This window comes from Vicugna pacos, chromosome 2 (assembly GCF_048564905.1).
Source record: "Vicugna pacos chromosome 2, VicPac4, whole genome shotgun sequence".
Taxonomy (NCBI): domain Eukaryota; kingdom Metazoa; phylum Chordata; class Mammalia; order Artiodactyla; family Camelidae; genus Vicugna; species Vicugna pacos.
In genome coordinates this window covers 84,587,578-84,606,134 of record NC_132988.1, presented here as the reverse complement: position 1 = coordinate 84,606,134, position 18,557 = coordinate 84,587,578, and the positions used below count along the sequence as shown (strand labels likewise).

The window sequence follows — 18,557 nt, the reverse complement described above, 5'->3', positions numbered from 1 at the left end:
AGGGAACAATAGCCGGTCATTATGCTGGCAAGCGGTACTGTTCAGCAATGTTTTAAAGGGATGTTTTCAAAGGAGGAAAAAGATTGTGTGATCCAGTGGCTGGAGCTTCATGGAATGCTCCCCGGGGCCCCTGGTAGTAAGGATGAATGAAGACTCTCCCCTTCCTGCATGGTTCCCTTTCATCCTAAGTGTGCAACACCTGTGAGCACTTTATTCTCCACATGTTTGAGTAGCTGAATCTACTGTGCAGTTAGAAGTCTCAGGGCATCTGCAGCCATTAAATGGCTAATTTGAATGCACTTAAATCCATGCGAATTTGGCTTTTACCAGCTGACTGGAAGGAACAATCTCAGCTGTTATCTGTGGCTCCAGCTGGTTTTTTGTGGAATAGGAAGTATTGTTCAAAGGAACAAATGTAATTTCATGGAACCAAGCAGGATATGATAATGAATGAAACAACTTTTCTGCTGAGATGCTGAGAAGGAAATCTAGGCACACTTGTATCATAAACTCAATTTCTTACATTCAGATTAGTCACCATGTAGAGTTTCCATACTTACTGCTTCTCTTCCTTCTTCTCAAGGAGGAGCAGTGTTATCAGAACTGGAAGTTAAATATTTTTGTTTATTGATGATCTCACTGCCCAGTACAGTTGCTGTAAGTGAGACAGAAGGACATTAACCATAGGTTAGTCAAAGACACTCTAGTTGGTGAAGATGTGTTGATGGGGATGGACTGGTACTATTGTTGAAAATAAGGTCTTTGTAGATCAATGGTCCCTAAGTTTTGAGTCAGATTTCCCCAGTGTTTAGGGATCAGAAAGGCTTCAGATTTGGTGCTCCCAGTGGAAGTCCTCATCACCTCTTGGACCTATCCAAACCCTGGAGAGACTACGTGATATGTAGAAGGGTCCATGCTAGTCCCAGTAGAAGGGCGTGTATGTGTAGGGGGCATAGTTGTAGCTACTGTCTGAGAAAGGGTTCTTGGTATCTTAAGACTTGCCAGCAGGAGATCTCTGCCATTCGTGGCCCTTTCTTCATGTCCCACATTTCTGGGGACAGCTGACATCTGACTCTCCTTCGGTTGTCAAAACCCACATCTGTTTGGAAACACAGGCAGTTAAACAATAGTAAGTTCTGAGGGTCTGCATTCTCCTTTTCAGTTCTGTCAATTGCACTTGAGTAACTATATGAAATGAACGTTTGCAGAGTTACGAAAAGATCCACCTGGACTTTCTGAAGAGCGACCATCCCGCCGTGGCACGCATGCGCGTGGACTCCGACAACGCCTACATTGGCGTCACCTACAAAAACGAAGAGGACAAGCTGAAGGACTGGGAGGGGGGCCTCGACGAGCAGAGGCTGAGCGCAGACAGCGGCTACATCATCCCCTTGCCCGACATCGACCCTGTTCCTGAGGAGGAAGACCTTGGCAAGAGGAACAGACACAGGTAGCTGGCGCGACCTCAGCTTCGGGCGGAGCCCCGCCCCTGCCCCAGCACACCTGAAGGGGCGACGCCCTTGCCCCTCGTGAGGCCCTCCCCGGGGTGAATCTGTCCTGGGAGAGCCAGTGCCAGAATCCCCCAGGGATCTATTTAGTTTTGGAAATGCTTCCCAGATGATTTTTTTTAATTAAGAAAAGTTTATTCAAATATAGTTAATTTACAATGTATTAGTTTCAGGTGTACAATGTAGTAATTGATATTTTTTATAGATTACACACCATATGGAGTTATTATAAAATACTGAACTATGTTCCCTGTGCTGTACTTTACATCGCTGTGATTTATTTATCTTATAACTGGTAGTTTGTACCTCTGAATCCCCTTCACCTACTTTGCCCCTCCTTCCACTCCTCTCCCCTCTGGGAACCCCTAGTTTGTTCTCTATACTTGTGAGTCTGTTTCTGTTTCATTTGTTCATTTGTTTTGTCTTTCAAATTGCACACATAAGCGAAAACATACAGTATTTGTCTTTCTCTGTCTGACTTACTTCATTAAGCATAATACCCTCCAGGTCCATCCATGTTGTCACAAATGGCAAGATTTCATTCTTTTTTTATGGCTTAGTAATACTACATTGGGGTGCATGTATCTTTTTAATTAGTGTTTTCATTTTCTTTGGCTAAATACCCAGGAGTGGAATTGCTGGATCACATGATAGTTCTATTTTTAATTTTAAAGGACCTCCGTACTGTCTTCCATAGTGGCTGCACCAATTTACATTTTCACCAGCAGTGCATAAGGGTTCCCATTTCTCCACATACTCACCAGCACTTGTTATTTTTTGTCTTTTTGATGATAGCCATTCTGACAGGTGTAAGGTGATATCTCGTGCTTTTGATTTGCATTTCTCTGATGATTAGTGATGTTGAGTATCTTTTTATGAGCCTGTTGGCGTGTATATCATCTATATGTCTTTGGAAAAATGCCTATTCAGGTCCTCTGCCCATTTTTAAATTGGATTACTTGTGGTTTTTTATTTTTTTTTGGATACTGAAGTGTTTGAGTCCTTTATATATTTTGGTTATTAATCCTTTATCAGACATATTGTTTGCACATATCTTCTCTCATTCGGTAGGTTGCCTTTCATTGTGCTGGTGGTTTCCTTTGCTGTGCAAAAGCTTTTTAGTTTGATTAGATTTCATGTTTATTTTTGCTTTTGTTGCTCTTGGCTGAGGAGACTGATCCAAAAAATATTGCTGACACCAATGTCCAAGAGCGTACTGCCTATATTTGCCCCCTGGAGCTGGCAGAGATGTAGGACAGGGAGGGATGTGCTTCCCTGGTGGAGAATCTTTGATCTAAGTCCTCAGGTAATTTGATCAAACTGACACAGCAACTGTGATATTGAAACTGTATAGGCCTGTCTTTCTGTTTTCTTAATTAGTCATTGAACTGAGGAGAAAGCTGAGAGTCTGGCTATACTGGGCTGTTTGACACTATGTCAGCAGTTTTTTTTTTTGTATATATATATTTTATTGAGGTATATAGTCAGTTTACAATGTTGTATCAATTTCTGGTGTACATCATAATGCTTCAGTCATACATGAACGTTCATGTATTCATTTTCATATTCTTTTTCACCACAAGTTACAAGATATTGAATATAGTTCCCTGTGCTACACAGTATGAACTTGTTGTTTGTCTATTTTATATATATATTAGGTAGTATTTGCAAGTCTTGAACTCCCAAATTTATCTGTTAAATATTTTATTTATTATTTAAATGACTTTATTTTGGTTGGGGGGTAATTAGGTTTATGTAGTTTTAAAGGAGATACTGGGGATTGAACCCAGGACCTCGTGCATGCTAAGCACACACTATACCACTGAGCTATACCCTCCCCCTGTCAGCAGTTCTTACTCCTTGCTGCAAGCTGGAACCACCTGGGGAGATTTGGAAGCTACTAATATCCAAACCTCCCCTAGACCAACAAATGTGAATCTTTGGGAGTGAGGCCCAAGCACTCTCTGGCTGATTTGTTCTTTCTTTCTAACTTTGTAGTATGGGAAATTTCTAACATGCATGGTTCAAATAGCATAGTGAACTGTCAGGTATCCATCACTCAACTTCAGTGTCTATGAATTCATGGCCTGTCTGCATACATATCCATATCTACTTCTTCTCTACACTCCCCTCTGGGTTATTTTGAAGCAGATCCTAGCCGTCACATCATTTCATCCATAAATATTTCAGCATGTATCTCAAAAAGAGGCTCTATTTTTTAAAATAACTAGTTATTAAAAATAACAGTGATACTATTATCTCACCCCACCTCCACATCCACAGTAGTTAAGAACATCAGATATCCAGTGTTCCAATTTCCTTAATTCTCTCATAAATATTATTTTATGTTTGGTTTGTTCTATTCAAGACCTTCATAAGAGTCACACATGGCCCTTGGTTGGTAGAATTCTCTAACTTCATCCTGCCTCTTTTGACCCCTTTGCATGTTATTTGTGTAAAAACCAGAGCATTTGCATATAGAGTTCCCACATTTAGAACTTTGCTGATTGCATTGCCATTGTGTGTTTTATCACATTTTTGTCTCCTATATTTGTTGTAAACTGGTAGTTAGTCTAAAGGCTTAATCTGACTTGGCAGATTTTTGGCAAGTGTGCTTCAAAGATGGTGCTGTGTACAGGAGGTGCATACTGTCCAGTTGTCTCTCTTTTTGCGACAGTACTAGCCATTGGTGGTCATACATTGACTCATTAATTTATTACCAAGGCAATGCTAATGCACAGCCAGGACTGGACCTAGTGGTGTACATGGGCCAGACGAAGGGGCCATGCCCCAGTTCTTTGTCCTCTATGCATCGCCCCTGGACAGAGGCAGGAGAAGATGATGATAGAGTGCCCCCTGGTTCAAGGTCCAAATTGCTTATGAGTCTCTCTTTTTTTCCCCCTTCATTCAGGATATTGCTTTCTCTGCCCCATTCAGCAGACTACATACAATTATTTAGGCAGAAGCACATGGCATTATTTTGGAGGCTTAGAAGTGTGATTTCTCTCAACCAATTTCAGTATAAGATATAGACAGCCCTTGTTTATTTGTATGCAGTGGGTAATTTTAAAAGTATAATTTTTGTTTGTCTTTGTTTCTGGCATGTGTTAGAGATTTGGAGATGGGGAAAGTGGCCTGACTTACCTTTCTACTTATCCTTTGCTCAGAACAGTTTTTAAATGTACTTATATTCCTTTAGCAAACAGTGTTTCTCCAAGCTTTGGGTAGTTCTGGGGTAGGGGGCAGGCTGAGCAGTGGGTCTTGGAGCCCCGTCCCCCAGATCTGTCATCTATCTGGTTACTTTGTGTTTGGGAGCTCTGACTATTTCAACTGTAAAAGAGGGTGTTGCTTCTAAATAAAGTTAGAAAATCACATTGGGATAAATAACATAAGAAAGGTGCCAAGAACTTTTCTAGGGGTGCACAAGGCTGGTCTTTAGAACTTGACACATATTCCAAGAGAGAATAATTCTAGTTGATAGGTAATTGTTGTATTAGATAACTAGAACTTCTGCAAGGGCGATGATACATTTGATCTTCTTTGAACCACACAAAGTATGTCCCAGATAACTATACCAGGTCAGACTGTGGCCCAGCTGGGCTGAACGTGGTGAGGGTCTTAGCTTGGGCTGTCATGACACAACACCACAGACTGAGGGATTTGAACAACAGGAATTTATTTCTCGTATTTGTGGAGGCTGCAAGTTCAAGATTAAGGTGTTGGCAGGTTTGGTTTCTCCCGAGGCCTCTTTCCTTGGCTTGCACGTGGCCACCTTCTCACTGTGCCCTCACTTGAGCTTTTTCTATATGTGTATTTCTGGTGTCTCATCCTCTTCTTATAAGGACACCAATCCTGTTGGGTTAGTGCCCCACCTTTATTACCTCATTTAACCTTAATTACCACCCTAAAGGTCCTGTCTCCAAATATGGTCACATTGGGGGTCAGGGTTTTAGCCTATGAATTTGGGGGGACACATTCAGCCCATAAAAGTGAGGGGGGATCCCAGACTTGGGCTGCTCTGGGTGTAGGCAGCCAGGAGTGAGCATGGTGGTCCTGTGGAACCCTCTCCTCAAGGCTCAAGATGTGTGGCCTCGGGAGGGGAGTGGGCCTAAGGAGTCAGGACTTGGGGGTGCTGGGTCAGAGCCTACCAGGAGCCAGGCCCTGGGCTCTAAGGGGGGCACCGTGGCTCGGGGACCAGATATAAGCCCAGTCGTCAGCATGAGGAACCGCTCTGAAGCCTGACGAGCAGCGAGGATGATGTGGGGTTGGGTCATGGGGGAGTTAGCTCTTTCTGTGCCCATACTCCTGCCTTCCTCTGTGAGATGCACTGGCGGAGAAAGGAGTAAGCCAGGCCCAGGGGAGCCAGTGCCAGGGAGACTGACTCAGCCACAGGGCCCAGCTGTGAAATTCGTCCCAAGAGGGAGGCTGGTGGTCCAAATCACAGCATCCAGGGAAGTGTCATCAACACAGGTGCTAGCTGGGTTGGGGTCAATATAATATCCAAGGATTGACTCAGGCCTCCAGCCATTGGCCAAGATCCCAGGAACTGGGCCTCCTGGGAAGAGGGGTGGTCAGGACTAGTCAAGACCAGCTAAGGGGACGGGGGTTTAGTGAGGCCTTGGGACCAGGGCGTAAGTGGGGAGGGAGGGTGGAGTACAAATAGGAACTGAGTGAAAGCTCAGTCTTAGGGAAGGGCCCAACCTGGGGAGTTGTGGAGGGGGACCTCCGTCCAGTAGTCCCATACGTTCTAAGGGTTCTCTGGGCCGCAGGGGCCTGTGGGAGGATGGAAGCGCCTGTTTCCTGTAGGCTGCTATTGGCCGGGCTCAGTTCTCTGCTTGGAAACTGACATGGAAAGGAAGGGAGAGAGGCTGAGGGTCAGGCCTGGCCTGCCAGGCAGGAAATAGCTGAAGGGGTCGAAAGCCCCTATTTGATGTGTGTGTGTGTGTGTGTGTGTGTGTGTGTGTGTGTGTGTCTGAGGTGCCTTCCCACCTTCGCCAGCCGATGCTATGGCTTATATGCTGCGTGTACAGCATTGTGCTGCAGCCTCACAGGGGAGAGGTGAAGCATGGTCCTGCCGTCAGCAGATGATGATCGCTCAGAGCAAAAAGAGATCCATGAAAATTTAGCAACACAAGACAAGATAACAATGAGACAGTAAAAGTTCAGAGACAGGAAGACCAACAGGCCATACTGACAGTCTGGAAATTTTAGAGAGGATTTAGATTTTTGTGAAAAATTTTAAATGTCCAGAAAAAGTGAAAGAACACATCTACCACTTAGATTTAGCAGTTGTTAATATTGTGCTGTGTTTGTCTTGTCTGTCTGTCCATCTGCCTACCTATATGCATAAAATAGGTGTCGTGTGTATCACACACTCATACTTTTTTTTTTCTTGCTAAATCATTTGAAACTCCACACACCTCCTAAGGGGATACTTTCCTATGTAGCCATAATAGCATGATCACATGTGAGAAAATTAACAGCTGTTCCCTAATATCTAATATCCAGGCCCTATTCACATTCAGGTAAGAGCTTGAATAATAATAGCAATGTCATAGCTAACGTTTACTGAGCACTTACTATGTGCTAGGCACTGTGCTCAGTGCTTTATGGCTATTACCTCATTTAATCACTCCAACAAACAGGACTATTGTCAGGCACAGTTGTCATGCTGTTTTCGAGGCAAGGGGGCAAGTTCAGGAGGTTAAGTGACTTGTGTCATGTCCCACAACTGATATGTGGTTGACCATTCTAGATCTAAGGTTTTCTGACTCTAGAACTGCCCCCTCAGTAAGTAAAGAGCCTTCACCTAGGCCTTCAAGATCCAAAGAGCGTGGATGTAGGAGGAGAGAAGAAGGGGAGGAGGGGAGAGAGGGCATTTCCTGGGCTTGGGTGAGATCCTGAGACCACAGTTTAGACGTTCAGGAGGTTTCAGAGCAAGCAACTGACTGGCCTGGCTGCACTTTGCCCCTGGTTTCATCCTTCTGCTTTTTCTTTCCTAGGCTTTTTGTTCAGGCCTTGCTTGTTTTCTCTTCCACTAGGATTGAGCAGAGAATGTAGAAATTGTCACAGCTTGTTAGCAGCTTTGGTGAAAGGCTTGGCAGAAGAGAGGGGGCGCTCAGGAGTAGGGATGCCCTGCGGATCCGGGTTTCCCATGTGGCCCGCTGCAGTGCAGTGGGTGATGGGTCTGGCTTGGTGGCAGAACCTTGCCCGACTGGGTAGCCCGAGTTTGAATGCAGAAGGATCTCACAGGAAGAGCTCCTCTGGGGGAGCCTTTCCAGCAGGCCACCCTGGAAACGTCTCCATGGTCTCCTTGGTCTGACCTTGACCTTTCCTCCTCCAGCTCGCAGACCTCTGAAGAGAGTGCCATTGAGACAGGTTCCAGCAGTTCCACCTTCATCAAGAGAGAGGACGAGACCATCGAGGACATCGACATGATGGACGACATTGGCATAGACTCCTCAGACCTGGTGGAGGACAGCTTCCTGTAACTGGCAGATTCGGGGGGGACCCTCCACTCTCCTGGAACCATCTTGGATCCTTTTAAGAAAACCACTTTATTGCAATGCAAAATTTGAGAAGAGGACTTGGATGATGTGTGAAGAAGAGTTCCCGGCCAAGGGCCTCAGGGAACCTTCTAAATAGGAAGGAATGGACTATTTTGAAATGAACTTTTTCAGCATTGCCTCTCGCAATGCTTCAGTAGCATCTCAGCGGCGTGCGAAGTTTGGAGGTAGATGGACAAGGAAATCATGGGCCACGGAAGACGAACTTTGTGTTTCAAGGGCATTGGTGAGATTCCAACGTACACAACTTTTACTGCAACAAAACTCCAGCATTGTAATTATGTAAATAACTCTAACCAAGGATGTGTTTTGATTTGTATTAACTATCTTCTCTGGACTTCTGAAGAGACCACTCAACCCATCCATGTACTTCCTGCTGGAAACCTGGTATCAGCTGCTGTTGAACTTTCTTGTGAAGTACATGCAAAACCACTTTTGAACCTTAAAAGGTACTGGTACTATAGCATTTAATTTTTTTTTTTTAGTGTTAAAGAGATAAAGGATAATAATTAACCAACCTTGTTTATTAGATTTGGGTCATTTATAAACCCAACAACTCATTTTCATATTGTAATCTACGTTTATAATAATACTACTGTTATCGGTAATGCTAAATGTGTAATATGTAACACATTTTCCCTACAAAAAAAAGCACAATTAAAAAAAATCCTTACTAAGTAGGTGACAAGTTTGACAGTTTTTGACATTTCTATTAAATAACATGTTTCTCTAGAAAATACGGTTATAGCTTTAGTGGATTAAATTTAGCTGAACATAGAGAACAAAATAAAAGTAGTGTCTTCCAGGAAGTCAGAGTTTTTAACCGTGTACTGAATAGCTTCCCTAATCTGTTGTACTAAAAACAATTAACTGCCCTCTGAAGTAATGGGATTTAAAATAAATAAACAAGCCCCTAAATCCTAAATATTAAGGCATGAGTCTACGCCTAACATGACTTGTCATGTTATTACTCGGTGGAAAAGATAATCATCAGCAAAAAGACTGGATTTGCAGAGGCTTTTTTCATACCTGGTGATAACTCTGGTGGCTCTCAACATATATATATATTTGATTCTGTGAACCCTAAAAGAGTCAGAAGGATGCCCTGAACAGGAGCCCCCTTCCTTCATCTCTTACCCCCAAGAGAAATAGTTTGAAATTCTGAGACAATAAAGGCTTTTAGTGAAGGCTGTGTGCCTTAGCCTGGACTTGGTCTCCAAATGTAACTGTCAGCCAGGATCACCAGACTCTAGGTCCTCATCCCAGAGATTCTGAATGGTGAGGTCTGGGGGAGCAGAGACCTGTATTTTCGCAAACATCCTGGCTGTTCTGATCAGCCAGACATGGGAAACACCAACATAGATGGCAGAAAGTTGCCATGGGAAAAAAACAATTTGAAATTAGGATCTGGGCTAGAAATCAGCCATGTAGGAAGCCTACTGTTTAAATCTTGGCTCTGGGTCAGTGATGTTTAATGCCATTTATCTATCAATTTGCTACCCTTCGTTTAACTTTCCAGTCTTATCTGAGGCTGAGCAAGTGAAACCTTGGCTTTTCCGATCTTCTCACTGCATGAGGGAACTGAATTCCCTCCCCACCAACTTCCCCCCAAAAGCATGTACAAATGATGCAATTCAGTGTACCAAGTCTCTAAAACCAGGTTAATATTTTGGTGCAAAAAATGGAAAGTTTTACTGGTATCTTGGGGTTAGATGGGAGGACAGATTGTCACATCCATCCAAACTGTCAAACCAGTTGGTGTGGGTTCATCGGCATTCTCTGCGATGCCGCTTAATTGCTGATACCATATGAATGAAACATGGGCTGTGATTACTGCAATCACTGTACTTGCTCCTGGCAGGTGATGTGTTGGAAGATGTAGAAGCAATCGCAAGGTACTTGACTACCTACTGGTATAATCTCAATGCAAGCCCCACCTTTCTTACGGTAAGCGTGAAGACTGAGCCATATTGGGCAATTAAAAAAGAAACCCTGACTAGGTTCTGTAGAGCCCATTAGACTTGAAATACATTTGTGTTTCTAGAATCACAGCTCAAGCACTCTGTTTCTCTCTCCCTCTCCCTTGTACAGCCTTCTTTTGTTGGTGCTTTGCACTTTGATGTCCTTTGAGTCTTGAGTGACATCATGAAGCTGGATGAAAATTCTCAGACCAGCAGGGTCTAGTCCTCACGAACGCTCTCACCCGAGTTTGTGTGTGACTGCATTTTTTTTTTTAATGTAACAGTGTTTTCAGTGTATCGTAGATTTGTTTCCTTTTTGGCCTCCTGCAAAGTCCCCAGATGAAAATTTGTCAATGCTTCCTGCTTTCTATTTTTATGAAGACAATCAAAGTTGGCCTGAGAAACACAATTTGTGACTTTTCAAATGATCGATGATGTCCTTAAAATGTGGTCTGCCAATCTGTACAAAACGGTCCTATTTTTGTGAAGAGGGACGTGAGATAAAATGATGTTATACATCAATATGTATATATGTATTTCTATATAGACTTGGAGAATACTGCCAAAACATTTATGACAAGCTGTATCACTGCCTTTGTTTATATTTTTTTAACTGTGATGTTCCCCACAGGCACATTAACTGTTGCACTTTTGATTGTCCAAAATTTTTATTTTAGAAATAATAAAGAGAAAAATATGTACGTGTTCCCAAACAGTGGTGTGGTGAATGTTCGAGAACTAACTCTATAGGAAGGGTCTGCCAATACAATTGTATTACAAATGCCCCATTCATGTTTTTGTTTTAAGACATGTAAATGAAGATCTTTATATTTCAATAAATAAGATATATATACGTATAATTTAAAGTTATGCTGAAGTTCCAGCATTGTTGTCTTTAGTTTAACCATAAATTACAGCAATCCTGTTTAATATACTTTCTTAGCAAAGTAGGACTCTGTATTGTGGTTTTCATGAAGCTGGTAGGAAATTTTAGATTTAAATATTATTTGAACTAGTTGGTTCTCAGACCCAGTATTTGACTTCAAGATGACTGGCCCTTGGCTCATCCTTATCCTGTCTTTTCTTTGTTATAATAGTACTTTCATGTGTGGTATTTTTTCCCCTACACAAATACAGGGTTGCATTTACTGTGGACACCATTCAGACTTTGCAGAAGGACGTAAAGTGAAAGGTTAAAGTCTTTTTCACCATAGCTTCTTCCCTGTCCTGGTCCCAGTTCTCAGAGATGGAATTGCATCTTTTCTCTTCCTTCCTTCCTTCTTTCCTTCCTTCCTTCCTTCCTTCCTTCCTTCCTTCCTTCCTTCCTTCCTTCCTTCCTTCCTTCCTTTTTCTTTCTCTTTCTCTCTTTCTTTCTATTTTTTCAGAACTGCGTCTTCTGTGTGTTTTTATCCTTTCAGCCCCTTTCGGTGCATCTGCTTATATACATATATATACATCTCTATTTTTGCTTCATATTTTACCTAAATGGGATTGTATTTTATGTAATACTTTGTAATATGCTTTGTTCTTTTTCTTTTTAAAAAAATAGACAATTTTTTTTAGACCAGTTTTAACTTCACAGCAAAACTGAGCAAAGGTACAGAGATTTCCCTTCTTGCCTCCACTCCCACACATGCACAGCTTCACATCCCCCCCAGAGTGGTACCTTTGTTACAGTTGATGAACCTACATTGACACGTCATTATCACCAGAGTCCACAGTGGTTTTTTCTCTTAATGCTGTATTTTAGAGATATCTGTCAGAAGATAGACAGACCTCCCTCATTTTTTATCAGCAGCATAGTATCCCATTATGTAAATATACCATAATTTATGCAATCATGTTCCTGTAGATAGATTTATAGTTTCTAGTCCTTTGCTATTTAAATGACTCATGAAAATCCTTGCACGTACACACATCCTTGTGCACATATAGTAGTGTTTTGTCAGGATAGATTCCTAGAAATCAACCTGCTAGGCCAAAGCAGGTGCAGAAATAAGTTGACATTGAGCCCAAGCCTTCAGATATGATTGTCACAGTAAGTTCTTCAATGGCTGCAAGTGAATCACCTGCTCTGCCAGTTCCCTGCCGTTTCCTAGGATTTCCTCTGCCTCACATTGCTCAGTGGGATGTGATGTGTGTGGCAGGATGTGGGTTTTTGTGTTCTAAAGCATGCCGAATCAAAAGACTTTAGGAACTAAAAAATCAAAAAACAAAAAACAACTCACCTCGTTTTCAACTCATGGATAATGGAAGTTGATTATGCTAATAATTGGAATATAGCGCCCTGTTCCAGCATAACTCCTTGTTGCCCAAGTTCAGGTAGCCTGCAGATCAAAGCACACTTCCTTGCAGTTAAGGCTGGAAGGAGTGTGGCTGCAGGTTGCGTATTGGATCTGCCTCTGTTCCAGCCCCAGGAGGGAGGCAGATCGTAGGGAGAAATAATCCTGCTGATGAAACAATAGCGGCCTAATCTAGCATCAAATTGGGGCTCCAAGCCTGTGGAGAGGTCTTTTTGTTCTCCTTTTTAATGTATAATTCTACCTCTTAATTTAATGCAGACAGTTCTGCCTATTTTATACAGTATGGTAACAAAAAATGGCTTTTACTATTGGAAGATTTTAAAACTGTTTCAAGATCCTTCTCACTTTTATTTATTTTGATTCTTACAATAGTGCGTTGAGGAAGGGAAGACTTTATAGCTGAGGAAATCACATGATTTCTAAAAATCATAACAATTCCAGCAATGAGAACCTTGGGATTAGAAATTCCAAATACACTAATTCCAATGTTGTTTGCACTACAACACACAGAGGAAAAGCAAGAGTTACTGGGAAATGTCAGTGTTCAGAAGTAAGTTGCTTTGCTTCTTGAAATATTTCAAAAGACAATTGATAGACTAGCTGGCCTGCAGAACTGTTTTGCATGTCTGTGTAAGAGCAATTTCTTTTCAGGCTCTACTACAACAGTTCTAATAATGGATATTATGATTTTAATAGCTATGTGGTTCATAAAATGCAGTTCAGGAAAATGGCTTAGAATATCCGAAACCATCATAAAACTAGGCAATTTTCCCTGGGTAACAGAGTGATAGAAATAAATGCTTCATTATCTCTGACTTCAAATACATACAAGGATTAAGTCCAACCAGATTGTTACAGCAAAATTAATATACTGTGTTTATAATAGACACAATTTTTCACCCTCACCCTTAAAATATATGTGAAAATTATATATATATGTGTGTGTATATATATATATATATATATATATCTCCTTAATTAGCAGATTACAGCATTTTGTTCCACCCAGTTACATAAACATCATCCGTGTCCTGAAGAATAATGAACGCATCCCCCGTGTATTCCTACATGGATAATGTTTCCATCATCCACATTCTTGTCTACATATATAGTGACAGAGACATCAAGGACACATGGTCTCACATGGCTGGGGGAGTATATTTGCTCCCTGTTTCTGGTAATAGGCTAATTGGAATTTTAAAAAGATTTGCCACATTATCCTGGCAGATGGTATTTTGCTTTATCATTATTCATGGGTATTAATGACTTCCCTCTGGAGCATGTGTATCCTGTCTATTTTGAATTTCATTACATTTCATGCTGACTGCTCCAAACAGAATCAGATCCAGTATTTTCTGTGCAGTGCCTTAAGCTGCAGATTGTTTGGTTGGTCCAAGTTTCAGGCTTGATGAGGAAGTAAGTAACTTTTCTTGGAAATGAAGAAAACCTTTTTTTCCCCTGTCCTGAGGATGGCATTACATTTCTTATTTTGTTGAGCTTGCTATCCCGCAGGATGGCGTGCGATATCTGGTGTATTAGAAGACAGTTCCAGAGTGGATGCATCTTTCACTAGCCTGAGGTTATTGGACATCCTTTCTTCCTAGAGAGGCTGGGGTTTGGTTTTCTAAATAGAGAAAATGCATGAGAACATGATGCAGTGATCCGGCCCAAGAAAGTAATTTTTAAATTAATTCCTTCAACAAATACATATTAGAGAACAGCCTTTCCTTTGTTTTGTTGATCTCTAGAATGCTTATACCTAAATTAGGCAGCTGGCAGGCTTTCCACCTGGCTAATTACCTGAGGGGAACGTTATGTGACAGCAGAGCAGCAAGCAGAAAATTGTGGTGGGAGCAGGCCAGAGTCCTTGCTCGGGAGGAACAAAGAGCCTGGGGAGTAGGACATACAGTATAGCTTACTGGAGCCTTCTGATAAAACGAAAGCTTTTCTGCAACCAGAGTTCACAAGTGTTGTCTGAACATTTGCGAACGGAAGCTAGGGCTGGGGGAGCCAGACCGGGCGGCCTTACTTCCTGCAATCCCTGTCCTGGTTTGATTCCAGACAACACGGCCACCTTCACATCCAACCTCCCAAACTTTTACCCCTCTCTTCTTTGGTGTTATTGAGCTAGGCACTGTTTTAGGTACTGGGATTCAGAAATTAATACAATAGACAACCGCGTCTCTGTATCATGGAAGACAGAGAGACTCCAGAGCAGAGGGCAGATTCGTTGGATGGCCAGTTTAATAAAGACAATGTCTCCTTCTGGGATGGAAGTTGGTCAGATTTGCTTGCAATTTTAAAAGATTGGTGTTTCCTAAGCTTAGGGTTCTGCAGCTGTGACACAAACCCATTCCCTGTGTACCATCCACCTAGGCCACTTGTATTGTCCCCATAGGGCTTTGGGGGCAGGGCAAACTAACATAAAGTTTGTGCTGTTTACTGTACTGTAAGTACAGTAAATCCTTTGTTTCTGAACCAGGAGTCTTGTATCTTTTGACAGCATCCATGAAACTATGGGGAACTAACTTATTAGCTTACAAGTAGAATAAAATCTCAGACCCTTTACATTCTTGACACTGACCCAACAGAGTACCAGTCAAGTAAGATCTCTCTTATCTCCTTTATTTCTTCCCCAAATGATATCCCTCTCCTCTGAACTTTGGAGGGCCTGGTGGTAACAAAGTGAGTATGGGAGGACTTAAAAAGAAAGCTCTAGTTCGGGAAAATAGACAAGGAATTCATCATATCCATCTCTTTACCACTGCAGCCTTTACTTCTTCAGGAGGTCCAAGGTGGAGAAATAGAAATTAAAACTTCACATGAAGTCTAGAGTTTACAGTTACTATACTGGAGGAAGTGGAGAATATTTTATTGTCTATGCATGGCAAGAAATGTCAGTGAGTTGATTCTAAATTTTATCTAAAGGGACAGGAAGAATGAACTTTACAGAACAGGTATAAAGGGGGATTTTTTGGGACACCAATAAGTTAAGATTATTTTCTATCCTTACACCTGTCCAACCCAACCATTCTACTTCAACTCTATAGAAAACAGGAAGGGAAAAAAAAAGGCAATTTCCCATTCCTATCTAGAATGATTGTGTTTTAGTGCCGCTGTTTGGCTTCTATTATAACTCCTTTTGCAACCAGAGTGAGACTCTAGTGATGGTTGAGTCTAAGAAATGTGCCTGGTGAGGTGACAGCATCACCATGCAGTAAGGTTGTGACACTCCAGTTGTGATTTTAGAAACAAGGATCCTTCCAAATTAAACCATAAAGTGGTATTTTGGCTGACTTGCCTAAAAAGACATTTCTTTAATCATTATTCAACAATCATTTTCCATGTATTATGTTGAGTCCCAGGGATACTGATGTCACTAATGTTCAGTGAACACTGTGGTGAATCGAATTATACTTCACAACTATATTCCTCTCCCTCATCTTCACAGGAGGACTAGATGTTTTCACTTTGTTGATGTTAGGCTTGACCATGTGGCTCTCTTTTATTAACAGGATAATAACAGACGTGATACAATAATACTCGAAATTTGCTTGTGTCAAAGGGCTTATGCTCTTGACATCTTAACAATATTGAGTCTTCCAATCTGTAAACATGCTACATTTCTTCAACTACTTAGATCTTCTTTATTTTAACAGTAATATTTTGTAGTGTTTGGTGTACTTACATATATCTTGTTTTTTTCTGAATATTTCATTTTTGATGTAATTATAAATGGCATTATTTTCTTTTTCTGTTTGAAGCTAGTGTATAGAAATGTAATGATCTTATATTCTACAACTCTGTAGATTCCTAACAATTTTTTTTTTAACATAGACAATGATGTTATCTGTGAGAAAATGCAATTTTAATTCTTCCTTTCCAATTTGGATGCCTTTTATTTATTTTACTTATCTTATTGCAGTGACTAGGAATTCTAGTACAAAGTTGAATGGAAATGGTGAAAGCTGATTAGGAAAGCTTTTTTCCGCATCTGATGAAATTATCATAAAAAAATTGAGATTATCATTCTTTTTTCATTTGTTAACATGGTGAACTATATTGACTGATTTCCAAAAGCTAAGCAATTTTGCATTTCTGGGTTAAATTTCTCTGAGTTGTGATTATTATTCTTTTTATATATTGCTGGACTAATTTGATAATGTTTTAAGGATTTTAAAATTTATGTTTATAATGAATACTGGCCTGTAGTTTTCTGTTCTTGTCATATCTTTCCTTGGTTTGGTGTCAAGGCAATAATGGCCTCATAGAATGAGTTGGGACATATTTCTTCCCTCTCTAGCTTCTGAAAGAGTTTTATGTAGAATTGGTATTATTTCTTTTTTAAATGTTTGATATAATTTACCATTAAATTCACCTGGGCCTGGAAGTTTCTTTGTTGGAAGGTTATAAATTAGGAATTCAATTTCCTTAATAGATAAAGGGCTATTCATGTTATTTATTTATTCTTGAGTAAGTTGGATAATTTGTGTTTTTGAAAGAATATGTCCATATCAATTATGAATTTTTTAGCATAAAGTTATTGAATTTATTACCATAAAGTTGTTGATAACATTCCTTATTATTCTTTAAAATTGTAAGTTTTGTAATGTTATCTCCTCATTTATTCATGATATTAATTTGTGTCTTACTGGTCATATTGATTAGAAGTCTATCAATTTTAGTGATAGTTTCAAAGAATCAGCTTTTGGCTTCATTGTTTGTCTTTTCTCTATTGTTTGTTCCATTTCTATTTCATTGATTTTTTTTTTAACTATTACTTCTTTTCCTTTTTTTGTTTGAATTTGCTCTTTCTTTTCTAGTTTCTTAAGGTAGAAGCTTAGTTAATTTATTTGAGACCTTAATATTTTCTAATGTAAGAATTTAGTGCTATACATTTCCCTCTAAGTATTATTTTAGATGCATCCTACAAATTTTGATAAAATGCAGTATGATATATAATTCAAAGTACTATCAGAGTACAGAGAAAAGAGCTTTTAATTAATCTGGGGAATATTGCAGAGAAGCGTTTGAACTGGGCTTTGAGGGAATTTTTTCTAGGCAGAGAGGAAGGTAGGAGCATTCTAAGCCAAAAGAACAATATTCCAGGCTTCATGAATAGACCTTTCCTTTATAAAGTGTACTGGTGAATATTTAGTATCTATAGTCTACAGATAGACCATGTCTTTGAAAGGCAGGATCAGGAGGCTGAAAGTTTGGCTCTTGAAGTCATCCTCTTAGTTGATATTATTTTAAATGAGAATGGTATTGGTCCAAAAAAAGTCATAAAAAGGACTGTCATGTGTAGTTCTTGGGTACTGATCAGACTAAAGGCAAAATGAGGTACAAATGGAAGCAAGGGCAGTGGTCTGGTTACAACTCTTAGATATGGGTACAAAGTCATTAAGATGCATACATTTATCAGAGAAATATTACCTTGGAAGCTCCAACTTCTGATCTACTTTTACAGCCATGAGATCTTTATCTCTGCATAATTTCTTACCCTCTGCAGCAGAAAATTATAGATTGGTTCATGCAACATCTTTTCTATATATTGTTTTTATTGCTTTTTCCTAATATGAAAGTTGGAAAGCAGCTAGGATTTGCCATGTCACAGGATTGTGGTCAATACAATGTTGGTATAATTTCTGAAGAAGACTTCCATGTTGCACTAAAAAGGGAAAAATTTCAGAAAAAGTTTTTTCTCTCTCACTTTGTCCTTCCCATTTCTTCCTGCCTGGAACTTGAAGACACTGCATGGAGTTGCAGCTGCCATTTTTTGACCAGGAAATTAAAAAGCACACACTAAAAATGGCAGTCCAAGAGACGAAGTCAGTCTCCTTGATGACATTCTTGCACAGGTGCATTAGTTCTGACCTACATACTTCCAGATTCCTTTTTTGCAAGACAGACATGCATGTTTAAATGACAGTTTTTATGTTTTCTGTCACTTGCAACAAATGCATTCAAAACTCAAAGTGATGCAACCCTTTTGCCACAAATGAGAAAGTTGTATGGGAATGTTTGTAATTCCAATCTTTAACGTACTTTCTTCACTGGGCTTCCAAGACATCAACCTCCCTTGGTTTTTCTCCTGCACTACTGATTGCTTTTTCTCAGTCTCTTTGCTGATCCTTCTCTTCTCCTGGCCTCTATTTATGTTGGAGTGCCCTAAGGCTATGTCTTTGAATTTCTTTTTTTGGTCTCATCTATCCTCAT

General features: G+C 40.4%; 1 protein-coding gene across 4 annotated transcripts in view; it reads left to right on the top strand.

Moving 5' to 3' along the window:
* Positions 1-10,905, top strand: part of PDGFRA (platelet derived growth factor receptor alpha) — a 43,355-nt gene extending 32,450 nt beyond the window's left edge. For all 4 annotated transcript variants that reach the window (XM_006198137.4, XM_015250323.3, XM_031687899.2 and 1 more), the window contains exons 22-23: positions 1,209-1,450; positions 7,852-10,905. In XM_006198137.4, coding sequence (XP_006198199.1) covers positions 1,209-1,450; positions 7,852-7,999 — 390 coding nt within the window. In that variant the 3' untranslated portion in view covers positions 8,000-10,905. The remainder of the gene's footprint in view (positions 1-1,208; positions 1,451-7,851) is intronic.
* Positions 10,906-18,557: the final 7,652 nt, after the last annotated feature.